The sequence below is a fragment of the Argentina silus genome, assembly GCF_951799395.1.
Source record: "Argentina silus genome assembly, chromosome: 17".
NCBI lineage: Eukaryota > Metazoa > Chordata > Actinopteri > Argentiniformes > Argentinidae > Argentina > Argentina silus.
Genome location: NC_139671.1, coordinates 12,864,129 through 12,876,696, shown reverse-complemented (window position 1 = coordinate 12,876,696; position 12,568 = coordinate 12,864,129). Strand labels below are relative to the sequence as shown.

General features: G+C 40.0%; 1 protein-coding gene across 1 annotated transcript; it reads right to left on the bottom strand.

The window, feature by feature from the left end:
• Positions 1–2,176: 2,176 nt before the first annotated feature.
• Positions 2,177–5,982, bottom strand: LOC310818475 (uncharacterized protein). The gene is made up of 7 exons (XM_083689430.1): positions 5,813–5,982; positions 5,248–5,556; positions 3,630–3,722; positions 3,335–3,363; positions 3,111–3,179; positions 2,943–3,014; positions 2,177–2,847 (listed from the first exon to the last, which is right to left on the bottom strand). The coding sequence occupies exons 1-7, from the start codon at positions 5,973–5,975 to the stop codon at positions 2,716–2,718; spliced, it is 867 nt and encodes a 288-aa protein (XP_083545556.1). The 5' UTR covers positions 5,976–5,982; the 3' UTR covers positions 2,177–2,715.
• Between the last annotated feature and the right edge of the window lie 6,586 nt (positions 5,983–12,568).

The window sequence follows — 12,568 nt, the reverse complement described above, 5'->3', positions numbered from 1 at the left end:
GACAAGAAGAGAATGAAATCTGAGTCAGCCATCTTTATTTTCCAATATCTATAGGATGTTATTAACCGATGCAGAGAAATACACTGACTAGCTTAATTAGTTTGTTATAAAAAAATATATATCATATCACATCTCAATGTTTTGGGCTTTCCTTTTCCAATCTCATCTTTATAACAAAATAGACGTTTTAAGTTCTGTTAAAACCCCAACATTCCGGACACCACCACTAATGAGTCTTTTATATTTACATTTTCCACCCACTTTCAGGTGATCTATCATACATGACATATTTGGATCACATACTGTACATATTGCATCTTTTCTCAAAGCTAGAGTCCACATGATTTTCAAATCAACCAACTTTAGCCTCCGACAGAGAAGGGAGAAGTCAAGCTTTGGGTTCAACCTCCGTCACTGCTACATTCCATTTTCTTTCTTTGTCTAATCTTCCAGTCCTTGGCTTCTCCATATCAGTAAAAATGTTAATATCATAAGGCAGGAAAAAAAGGTTGCTTTTAAACATCGTACAAAATAAACCCCCAGAATAAATGATATTTACAACTGCAGTTTCACACTGCATATTTATAGATATACATATGTAGATTGAATGATCAGTCAGCCTATGTGAAACCTTCACCACCACCACAATAATGTGGCTCAGTAACATGTCTAGAGCAGTGGTTCCCAAACGTTTTAGAGTTATGACCCATCTGGCTGTCTTGAGACTGATCACACACAATACAAAATTATGGTGACATACAGTTTGGGGGAGGGGGGGGCATTCTTTAGCCACAAGTGTGGTGGCCGGGCGGCACTGATTCACAGTCCTTGGGCCCCTCCTCCAACCCCCGTGCGTACAAGAGCACCAGTGTGACGGTGGCGAAGGTGGCAGCATTCACAGGGAAGGCCCTGAGCAGGGTGGAAGTGAGGCCCCGTGTGAACACCCTCAGACCCTCCTTCCTCACACTCTGCCGCACGCAGTCAGCAATGCTGCTATACTGGTACACACCACCCACACCGTCCGCTTGGAGGCGGGACTTGATCACGTCCACGGGATAGGTGGACAGCCAGCATGCAATGCCTGACATCTAGATAATACCTACAGTACAATACAACAGTATATACAATGTGATGCAGTTAGATGTGAAAGAGTGACTATTCACAGGTGTTCATAATTAACCTGAAAGACAGTGTTGGTTGTCTCCTGCTTCATGACTAGCTGCTCTCTTATCCTGTCATAGTCAGTCTTACCTGTGTTGATAAAGGTTAGCATCATCAGCAGTCCTAACAGAGTAGTATGATAGAGCCCAGTCTTTGTCCTGTCACTCTTGCCTGTAGCAGTTTCCTGCTTCACCTGGCGTGTTGCTTTACTAGTCCTACTGAAATCCTCTGCTCCGATTTCATACAATAAAGTGTGACAGGGTGATAACAGGAGTAGTAGCACAATAAGCCCCTTCACTAGAAATGTGCATGTTGACAGATTTCAAATGGTCTGACAAAGTAGTGATTTTATGTTTTCCCACACAGCTAATGAGGAAGTTTCTTATATATATTTTTATAGTTTTCCACAAAGGCTGTCAACTAGTCTAGAGGCAGAAGTTCAGAATGAATCAATGGATTCATTGTGCCCCGAGTGCATTTCACTGATTCCTGACCTCTAACATTAGCATGAATCATGTATTGATGATGAAAGGTTGGGTGACACATATCTGAAAGGTCTGGGTCTCTGTCTATAGACCAGGAATATCTGCTTGGGAGGTCTAACATTAAAAGCAGGAGGACCCTCAACCTTTTTTGATGATGATTTACATCATATTTCATAATGGAAATAGAGCTTTACTTATTCCCACTGTTGTTCCTATACCAACAAATCTTCATCAATTCTGTTCTGGGCAAGTTATTATCAGCTTTTCTCTGAGAAAGAAGGTAGGTGATAGAAAACGCTTTACCTACAATCACCACCAGGGGGATTATAGTCCAAGGAAGTCACAGATAACTTCAGAGCTCAGGTACTGTACAGCTTGAGTAACACAATCTAGGATCAGATTGCCCTATTCCCAGTCCTACCAGGAGGAGAATGGTCAGAGAATGGTTCTACCGACTCCATCAAGGTATCAGGAAGACAAATCACACATGCTACACACAAACAATTAAAGCAAAGGATTTAATGCAGGATTTAAAGGTTATAATGCAGAAACCAAACAATGTTTTTTGCATAAATGCCATTTTAGAATGGCATTTCTGATAGAACTTATATTCTAGCTTGTATCTAACAGCTGAGCTAAAATGATGTGTGAAATAGATGATGAATGTTATTTATCACATTTCATCTTTGAGTGTGTGTGTGTGTGTGTGTGTGTGTGTGTGTGTGTGTGTGTGTGTGTGTGTGTGTGTGTGAGAGAGAGAGAGAGAGCTTGCGTGTGGTAAGTATGCGTATATGCGACAGCAACAACTGTAATAAATATGACAATGTATCTGAAAATCCCTTGTACTACCTTTGCTTCTCACCATAAACCACTCCATACAGCATTTGACACAATAAGATTAGTTAACAGTAGTATAACTTATCAATCAGTGATAAAACAAAGAGTCCAAGCGTGGGGTTTTGATGGTGTTGACCAGATGACTTTGATCCAGTAGGTTTTCTGAAGTGTGAATGAGTGAAGGTGAGTTCTGTCATCCTTAGCAATGGAGGAGTGAATGGTGTCCTCATGACTAGTTCTTGGGTCTCTGGGGTTTGTTGATTGTGGCGTAGCAGTTGCTGGGGTCGGCAGGGTCCTTCTCTGGCTGTCTCCCTCTAGAGGCGGGCATAAGCGTGGTATAGGTCACCGCATCATCACCCTGGACCTGCAAACACACACAGTCGCAAGAACAAAGAAAAGGCTAAAACAGAGTCAGGTGGAAGTCAACAGTTTTGCTGTATATGCAGTGGCGTCACTTACATAGCCTTGTGGAGTGGCCTTGGGGTTGGAGTGGTTGATGGAGGCATAAGTGACACCATCATCAGGTTGATCCTGCACAGTAGACACACAACAAAATTATTATAGAAGCATGTTTCATACTGGAAACTAACAGGTATCTTAATTTGATTTACACATTGATGCTCTGACCTTGTTTTCATTGGCTCGTGGGTTGGGGTGGTTTCCTGAGGCATTGGGAACACTGACTGCTGTTAGACCCTGCACAAATGACAATATTGATGAGTAAACAAGAATTAGAGATCTTATCTTAAAACCTTTAGTTTTTATACAAAAGCAAAAATTAGCACATTACTCTATGTTGCCAATTTGTAGGTTTTAGAGCCACTTTACATCAATGAGTTATTTCTACTCACAATGTTGACATCAGTTGATGTTTGCCTCTCTGAAAAACAATCATTGTTACATTCAATTGAAACTCAAATAACAAACCAAAGCAAATGGAAAAAAAAAAGGTTCTGTATTACTGTATGATCTTGTTAGGGTACCTTTGTATCACTGCAATATAACAGGGTCCTACTAATCACCCCCCAAAAAAACAGTCAACTACAAAGAGGTACCAAAGAAAAAACAAAAGTGCCCAAAATACCCAAAAGTACCCAAAAGTACCCAAAACAATCCAAAAGTACTCTAGTCATTTTAGTTCCTTACTTGCTCTCCTTTTGCATACTACAATGACAACAGCACCAAGGCACACCACTGCTCCCACAGACGCTGCTACAGCCACAGAGAGAGTGTTGACATCTGAGAGAGGCCAGGGAGGTGAAGCAGAGCTGTTCACTGACATGTGATTTACAGTTGTAGAAAGATGTCTGTATGCACTATGACTATAACAAAGTCTTTGTGAGGTATGTATGTACCAGTGGACGCTAGGTGTGGGACATCGAAGGACAGGCTCATTGAAATGCCTGGAATGGATTCCTTATTCCATTCCATTCATTACAATGAGTCTGCCCTCTGATTTACCTTCACCACCCTCCACTGGTATGTACAACAAGAACATTTTAATAATGGCTAAAGCTAACACCTTCTCATTTTAGATCAAGGTAGTATGTTAAACTTGGTGTTCAAACTGTTGCTGCATCAGTCATACAACATAACTATGAATGGGAAACCATTGGCCGACATGCTGTTGAATCAGGTGGTATGATTGGCCTTGCAGGGGATGTATTCTCTGGATATGAATAGAAAGCTAATTGTTAAACATTATGAACACTTTGGATTGGTGGTTATACTGACAGACAAGGGCAGTATGTACTACTTTGCTCACACAACCTACAACAGGCAATGGAAATAGAGTAGTGTGAAATACTTGAAGTATAGTTGAAGTATTTCAAGGTGAAGTACTTGCTGGTGAATTAGGTGTGATTGGCCTTGCAGTGGTAGTGGATCTACTCCCTGGATATCAATAAAAAGCAAATCATTAAATACCACATATAAATATCGGATGAACACATTGGAATGGTGGTGATACTGACCCCAAGTGAACATATACGTGTAGCCAGTAACACTCTGACAGTGCAGCACTCAATACAGTAGCTCCCCTATACTGGGTGAAGAGTGGTGAGTGGATTTCTTCCTAATTTTGAGATACCATATATGGCTGTTGACAACCATCACACACACCACAACACATATTTACTTGAAAATAAATAGTCTGTTATGTTGACCAACAAGGCAGCACATACTGCATCGCTCATACTGTACAATTTACAACAAGAAACGGAAATAATGCGGTATTGTGAAAACTTCTATGATATCTGAAGTTGTGGTTAAGTCAACTGAACTTGTAGATGATGTACCCTCTGGACCTAAATATTAATTATTTAAATATTTCATTTGGGTATACTATATGGAGTTCACTAGGAGGGCACCAATCACCCTCCTCTCACTCTTCCCAGGATGATCATCATATATTAGATCAGCAGCTCACAATTTAAATCACCACTGACACCCCATTTCTCACCGATTACATTAAAGGTTAGATGACCAGTAGTCTGTTTGTAGTTGGTTTCCAGACTCACAACTCATGTGTCATGAGCCCAGACTGCACCTCGGAAGATCTTGCCTTCTGACCTATGTGTAGTTCACTAGAGGGACAACAATCACCCGCCTCTCACTCTTCCCAGGATGATCACCATACACTAAATCAGCAACTCACCGTTTTAATCACCATTGACACCACATATATTTCTTATCAATGACATTAAAGGCAGGATGGTCAGCAGTCTGTCAATGCAGGGAGATTAACAAAGGTTTCGTACTGTACCTGAGAATGTGGAGGTGAAGTGAAGGACGGTCTTCACTTTTCCGTCCTTAGTCAGCTGGCATTTCCACTTCCTGTCTTTGTCCTTCTTCTGGAGTGTCACAGTCAGAGTGATGTGGCAGGCAGATATCTGTTCTAACGTGTATCCGGGGTCTTCCTGCAGCTTAGCGGCTTTCTCATCCAGCCAACTCAGACTGACTCCACTATGTGTGGTTGTAGTACACTTCTGAGGTCCCTCATCAGTGAACAGAAAGCAACTTAATGTCATGATGCCATTAACCTTTAAATCTGTCACTGGTGTGGATGAGGAGACTGTGAAAGAGGAGATTTATCATTGAGAATCTATGCAGTGAATAGCTAGGTGTATTCTTTTTACTGAGCTCACTGAGTTGAAATAGTGGGTTAGAACATTAATCACTGGTTAGAACAGACAGATAAACAGCAGCATCTTTTCTATGTTCTGATTTATGTATATCCTGTATTGTCGAGAGATGTAGAGTCAAGCATCCTGAATAGCGAGGTGAATTCTTTTTTACTGGTTTCACAGAGTTGAAAATGAAATACTTACTTTTTAAAAGAGACAAGTAAACTGTAGCATCGTTTCCCTGTTGGGGTCCTCCCTTAGTAGGGTATTGTTGACAGGTGTATGTTCCAGCATCCTCAGCTGAGACATTACAGACACTCAGAGAGCAGTTAGACTCCAATCTCAGTCTCCCTGCTCTCTCTGACATGTCTTTAATGATCCCATGACCGACCTCTTCAACAAACTCCCTAGATCCAGGACTGTAGTAGAGCCATGTAGTTGAGGAGCAGTCTCCTGGATTAAGCACATTGTTACACAGCAGACTGACACTATCTCCCACTCTGGAGTATAAAATACCGAGAGGATCTTCACTGACACCTGGGAAGAATACGATATCAGATGGTTGTTCAGTGTTAATACATTTGATATTGTGTTTATATTGAGACAATAAATGAACAAGCTGTGTGGTTCTGAAGGAGGTGTGTGCTGCAAAGCCTGAGGAACGAGGGATAATCCACACTGAAGCTGGTCTCTCTCATGATCACTTTGTGGACCGGACCTACTGTACTTGCAGCTACTGTGTGGTAGTGTAGTTCCCAATGAAGTAACTCAAACACACATTCTGTATGTATACTTTCACCATTAATCAAGGTCAACTCGGATAACAGAGGCACAACAAAAATGGCATCTTGCCTCAATTGGGCTACATCCCAATGTTTCTCAAACTGATGGTTTTGTGAAATAGATGTGATAATCAAACAGGTATATCTTTGTATAATGATAGTACATTAAGTGTGTCTATATTGTCTTACCTGTTGATGTTAGGTGGAAAATAATGGTAAAAAAGAATCGCAAATCAACCTGATTGACCTCAGCCATTGTTCTCTCTCTCCTCTGCCAGAGTTTCTCTGCAATACAAGTCTCTCACCACAGAGAGTGCCTATATATCCACTTCTGTAGCATCATTTCCTTGTAGTGGCAATGTTTTCTCAAACACATAATGGACATGTTCACAAAGCAGAAGTGCCTTTTTTGGTACGGTTTGTTTGATAGATTAAGCAGATTCTGGCCACTCAGTTCATCCAATTGTATAAAACCTGTTATGTTAGCCATACATTTCAGGGATGACGCTCTTCATACATTTTCATGTTAGAAGACAAGGCATCACCCACTGCAAATAGACCCATGAAAGACTTTGAAATGTATTGTAGACCCCAAACCACATGGCCTCTCAGTCAGTGTGAACCTTAACCTTAACCCTAACTCACAGGGAGGTTGAGGTGTTGTGGGCGAGAACTTGAGAGAGGCAGAGCTGTTGACTAACATGTGTTCTACAGTTGTAGAAAAGATGTCAGTAAACTCTACGGCTCTAGTAAAGTTCTTGTCATGTTCAGTTAGTCTGCACCTTGTATAAACATGTTCAGTTAGTCTGCACCTCGTATAAACATGTTCAGTTAGTCTGCACCTCGTATAAACATGTTCAGTTAGTCTGCACCTCGTATAAACATGTTCAGTGTGCGTCTTCACTCCTACCAAGTTACAGATATGTGCAAAGAGTTATAAAAAAGAACGAGTTGAACAAATATGTGACTGAAGCTCGTCATCTTTTTACATCACGGTAAAATGATTTTTTGGGGGGGTATTTTATCTCGTATTGAAAAATAAATGATAAATTGCACCATTGTGCAAAACGCTTAGTGGATCAGGCCCTTGGTGTTCAAGCTTGTTGCTGCACCAATCATACCACATAACTAAAAGGAAGGCCTGTATAGTTGATGCTAAAATAGTTTGTGGTGAATCAGGTGGTATGATTGGCCTTGCAGTGGTAGAGGATGTACTCTATAGATGTATTGTTAAGGTTTGGTTAATAGATAACTTTCAGTTTTGTGGCTATAAGCCCTCAAAATGATTATTTTATATACAATTGTAAAACAGCCTATTTATCAAAGTATTTCCTAAATTAGCTGTAATTTAAGTTTAACTGCAACTCTTTCTTTTTTCAGAAGTTGTTCTGCAGCTCAAACTACTTCCCTTATGAGGGTGTGATAGAGACATGGGGCAAAAAGGTCATGAGTTCTCATTTAAACAGACCAGTTTAACTCCCCATGTCTAAGGAGAGCACAAGTCATTTCACACCTTCCAAAAAAGAACGTTAGCTTTTGTTAAGGTGTGAGTGTGACTGACTGTTGTGACATGTACAGTAGTACACCCAACTCAACATCTCAGAGACATGGTGCAGGACCACTGATAATATGGCAACAGAGACAACTTTTGACTGCTAGATGTTGGTTCATGTGCTCCCTGCATATCACACTTATAACTTGTTGAGTTCTTTTTTTTATGCTTTACATATTCTTTCCGGGGCATGTTTTTGATCTGGACATGCAGCAAAGTCCAATGATCACAACAGAACAAAAATGATCGAAATGAAAATTGGAGGTATTACATTCTCTGAAAGCCACTTACCACTTTAGGCCTTAATGAACAATATGAATTATTACCTCTGAATTATTTAGAAAAATAAACATTAAAAATGATGGCAGTTCATAAGTCAAGAGTGTCCAAGAAAATGTCACAAAAATGTTTCATGTCAAGCTAAGTCAAAGTGTATTGGTCATATGCACAGGATACAGTTGTAAATTGTACAATGAAATGCTTGCCTTTGCCAGCTTCCTCTCAACAGTGCAAATATTAAGATGTATGAATAAAAATAAAAATAAATACAACAATAAGTTGTGTATTTTCTGTTAGCGTCGTAGCACTTGTCAGAGGTTAGTTCATTAGTGGTCCTCCAAGTCTTGTCTTTGTAAGATTCTCTAGCATCCTGGTTTCTTTGGTTGACTAGTGTTTATTTTTTCTGTTCTGTCCTGTCTACCTTGTGGATTATTCAAGTAAAGTGACCTTTGCCTTTCAACTACATTTTCTCGTCTGGTCTCCTCTCTGCTCCTGGGTCCTATATCACACAACCTCACATACAGTATATCTGCTATCTTAACACATACGCTGTAGAGGTGGTTACTGTCCCTGAAAGTAATGTGAATTATTTTTTAGATAACGTTGAGGGACAACTGTGATGCCTATATACTCCTCCAGGTGCAGTTGCCAAGCTTCTGCTTCAGAACATTTTTCTCAGCTCATGCTTCAAGTGTTTGACAGAAACATGTTGATATTCAGCACTCTCAACTACAGCCAAGATAAATAATGCTGTGTTGTATTATCAGTGAAACATCCCTTTAGGCCTTAAACATTAAAAACCTGTTTAAGGTGAGACTGAAGCTTTCTGTTGTAAAGCAATGTTGAATTTTAGAGAGGTGAATATAACTGTAACTCATTTCCGTGGGTTATTCTGCATCTCAGACCACTTCCCCTTTGTGGGTGTGTGTATAGGGACATGTTGTTGGAGGTCATGACATATTTATATTCAGAGCATACAACTTCTCAATTTCTCTTAAGGCATTTCACACCTAAAAGATAAAGACCTTAAAAAGTATTCTGTTACTATATGGTCACAGTTACTTGGTGGGACACCATGTTTTGGGCAGCAGGTCACTCTGTAATGTGTGTCGGTCATGATCTGAAGTTAACAAAAAAAAAAGAAAAAGATTGGTATATTGTGGCTTTGGGCCAGTCTTGAATTAGAAACTTTAGAAAACGACAATGATAACCAATGGGATTATTATAGTACTGCTTCAGGGTTTAGAATCTCAAAACATAACAAAACTCATCAGTGGAGGTGTGGAAGGGGAATGCTAGGAGATTTGGTGTCACCGTTGACCTTTTTAAACATGTCGGCTAGAATTTTACTGTTATCTTTTGCCAGGGAGAGAGAGTTGTGACAAAGGTTAAGTGGACTGGCCAATGGTCTTCTGAGAAAAAGCATGTGTTGAAAAAGCTCTTATTAACCAGAACTTACAAACCACTAAATGGGCCTTGAAGGAGAGGATATCAGAAAGATGCTGCAGAAACTCTACTGCAGTCACAGAACACACACAGAGAGAGAGAGAGAGAGAGAGAGAGAGAGAGAGAGAGAGACACAGAGAGAGAGAGAGAGAGAGTCTTCTGATGGAGATGAACCTGGTCTATAAACTGAGACCCAGACCCTTCAGATATGTGATGTCACCCAAACTTTAGATACATGTAACCCATTGTCATCATCAATACATGATTTAAACTACTATTAATTACTATTAGAGGTCAGGAAACAACCTTACAGTGAAAAGCACACAGGGCACATTCTTTCTATTCTGAATAAGTTCCACCCATTGACCACCACCACTACCACACTGTCAGTGTGAAATGAGTCATGCACAGTTGCATCGACAACAAGAACTGCTGGTTATTATGTGGTTAGTGGGCCTAAACCTTTCACACACGTCACAAAAAACACTCACAATTCTCAGCAACTGGAAAAAATTAGCTCGTTGTGTCTCTTTCTTTTGCACATAAGACCATGCTTGAATAGTCATTGGTTGGAGTTTTGGTTTGAATAACCAAATACAAGTTGTGATAATTGGGCTGTGAAGATACTAGTCTCGCACTTGTAGAAATTAGCAACACTTACATCAATGAGAAACCAAAACACTCGCTGGTCATCTTTTATCTAAACAAACAGAATCCACAATGAGCTGTAGCTGATAATGACATTTCCAAGTTCCTAAAAAATGTTTCACTACTTTCTCAGCCTATTCTAAATCTATCAACATGTGCAGAGGTAGTAAAGGGGCTTGATGTGCTACTGCTACTGTTACCACCCACTTACACTTAATTAATTAACGAGAGGTGACATTTCAATATTACTAGTACACACTAAACAACACACAAGGTGCAGGAGGAACCTGCGAGAGGTGACAGTGACAGGACAATGACTGGGGTCCATCATACTGTTGGTATGTTGTCATACTTTGTTGTGTGGCAACACAATTATCTTGTCTCTTATATTGTGTCTTAAAAGCTAGAGAATGATCTTCATGCATGGTCAAGTCATTTAGGGGTTAAAGCACGAGGGACCTGGACTGTGTAACATTGTAGAGTCACGCTTAGCCGTGTGGATGAGACAGGAGCTGAGCTGCAGGAAGACTGCAGATACCAAGTCACACAGTTGTCTTGCTGTGACAACACTGACTGTGACCCTGCAGAAGGAAGACATCAACAGGAAGTAGACATGCCAGCTGACCAATGAGGGAGAAGTGAAGACCTCGGTTAACTTCCGCTCCACATTCTCAGGTAGGTAATGTAAGTGTATCTTCCAGTTCACTGATAAGTAGAAACATTTGCCATCTCAATATATAAACTGTAGAGGTATACTGACCCTGAATGAATTGTACATTTGATAATGTTGACAGGACAACTGTGATGCCATATACGACTCCTCCAGGTGTAGTGTTTGTTTTGGTATTTAGCACACTCTAGTGGTTGTTTGGTGAAACAAACCTGGATTTTGAAGAGATCAATTGTAGAACATGGTAACCATTACTCTGTGAGAGTCGATTGTGTTTAATCACTGTTTGTCTCATTGCTCAGGTCTCCATGTTGTTAAGTTGCCCATACGCAAAGTGCTCTTTGTGGCACTGACCTTTCTGGTTGTCATAGTAGCTGTTTACACAGCAAGGAAGAACCGCCAAAAACCAGGTGAGTGTCATTGGCCCAATTCCATTGAGGTCCCTTCCACCTGTCTCAATAATATAGTATAATTAGGGTATCGTAGTCCTGTGACATATTTCCATCATTCTTTTCTCCACACAGAGGAGACTTTTCTCAGGCACGGAGCTTCAGGTGTTGGAATGACACGTCACCTCTTGTTCCTCATCACTTCCTTTCCTGGTCTAAAACTTTCACAGCTTCTGTAGTCAAACTGATGTTGTGAAATATTGTATGTGTTAAAAGATGCAGCATTTTTTAGTTTCCTTTCCTTTAGGTTTTCCTTTCCTTCATGATTTTAAAACATTTGCAAAAACAAATGTAATACAATGATCTGTAAGAATGAAAAATGCAGTATGAAAATAAAATCACATACTTAATGACAAGAAGAGAATGAAATCTCAGTCGGCCATCTTTATTTTCCAATATCTATAGGATGTTATTAACCGATGCAGAGAAATACACTGACTAGCTTAATTAGTTTGTTATAAAAATATATATATCATATCACATCTCAATGTTTTGGGCTTTCCTTTTCCAATCTCATCTTTATAACGAAATAGACGTTTTAAGTTCTGTTAAAACCCCAACATTCCGGACACCACCACTAATGAGTCTTTTATATTTACATTTTCCACCCACTTTCAGGTGATCTATCATACATGACATATTTGGATCACATACTGTACATATTGCATCTTTTCTCAAAGCTAGAGTCCACATGATTTTCAAATCAACCAACTTTATCCTCCGACAGAGAAGGGAAAAGTCGAGCTTTGGGTTCAACCTCCGTCACTGCTACATTCCATTTTCTTTCTTTGTCTAATCTTCCAGTCCTTGGTTTCTCCATATCAGTAAAAGTGTTAATATCATAAGGCAGGAAAAAAAGGTTGCTTTTAAACATCATACAAAATAAACCCCCATTATAAATCATATTTACAACTGCAGTTTCACACTGCATATTTATAGATATACATATGTAGCTTGAATGATCAGTCAGCCTATGTGAAACCTTCGCCACCACCACGACAATGTGGCTCAGTAACATGTCTAGAGCAGTGGTTCCCAAATGTTTTGGAGTTAGAACCCACCTGGCTTTCTTGTGACCAATCACACACCTGAAAATCATGGTGACATACAGTTTGGGGGAGGGGGGGGCATTCT

What these genes read in the sequence shown, in the direction of transcription:
- LOC310818475 (XM_083689430.1), bottom strand. Translation starts at nt 5,975, where the DNA reads ATGTCAGAGAGAGCAGGGAGACTGAGATTGGAGTCTAACTGCTCTCTG. An exon ending in AGTATGCAAAAGGAGAGCAA is followed by an intron (nt 3,364 to 3,629) that starts GTAAGGAACTAA and finishes ATTGTTTTTCAG; the next exon opens with AGAGGCAAACATCAACTGAT. An exon ending in CACGAGCCAATGAAAACAAG is followed by an intron (nt 3,015 to 3,110) that starts GTCAGAGCATCA and finishes TCTACTGTGCAG; the next exon opens with GATCAACCTGATGATGGTGT.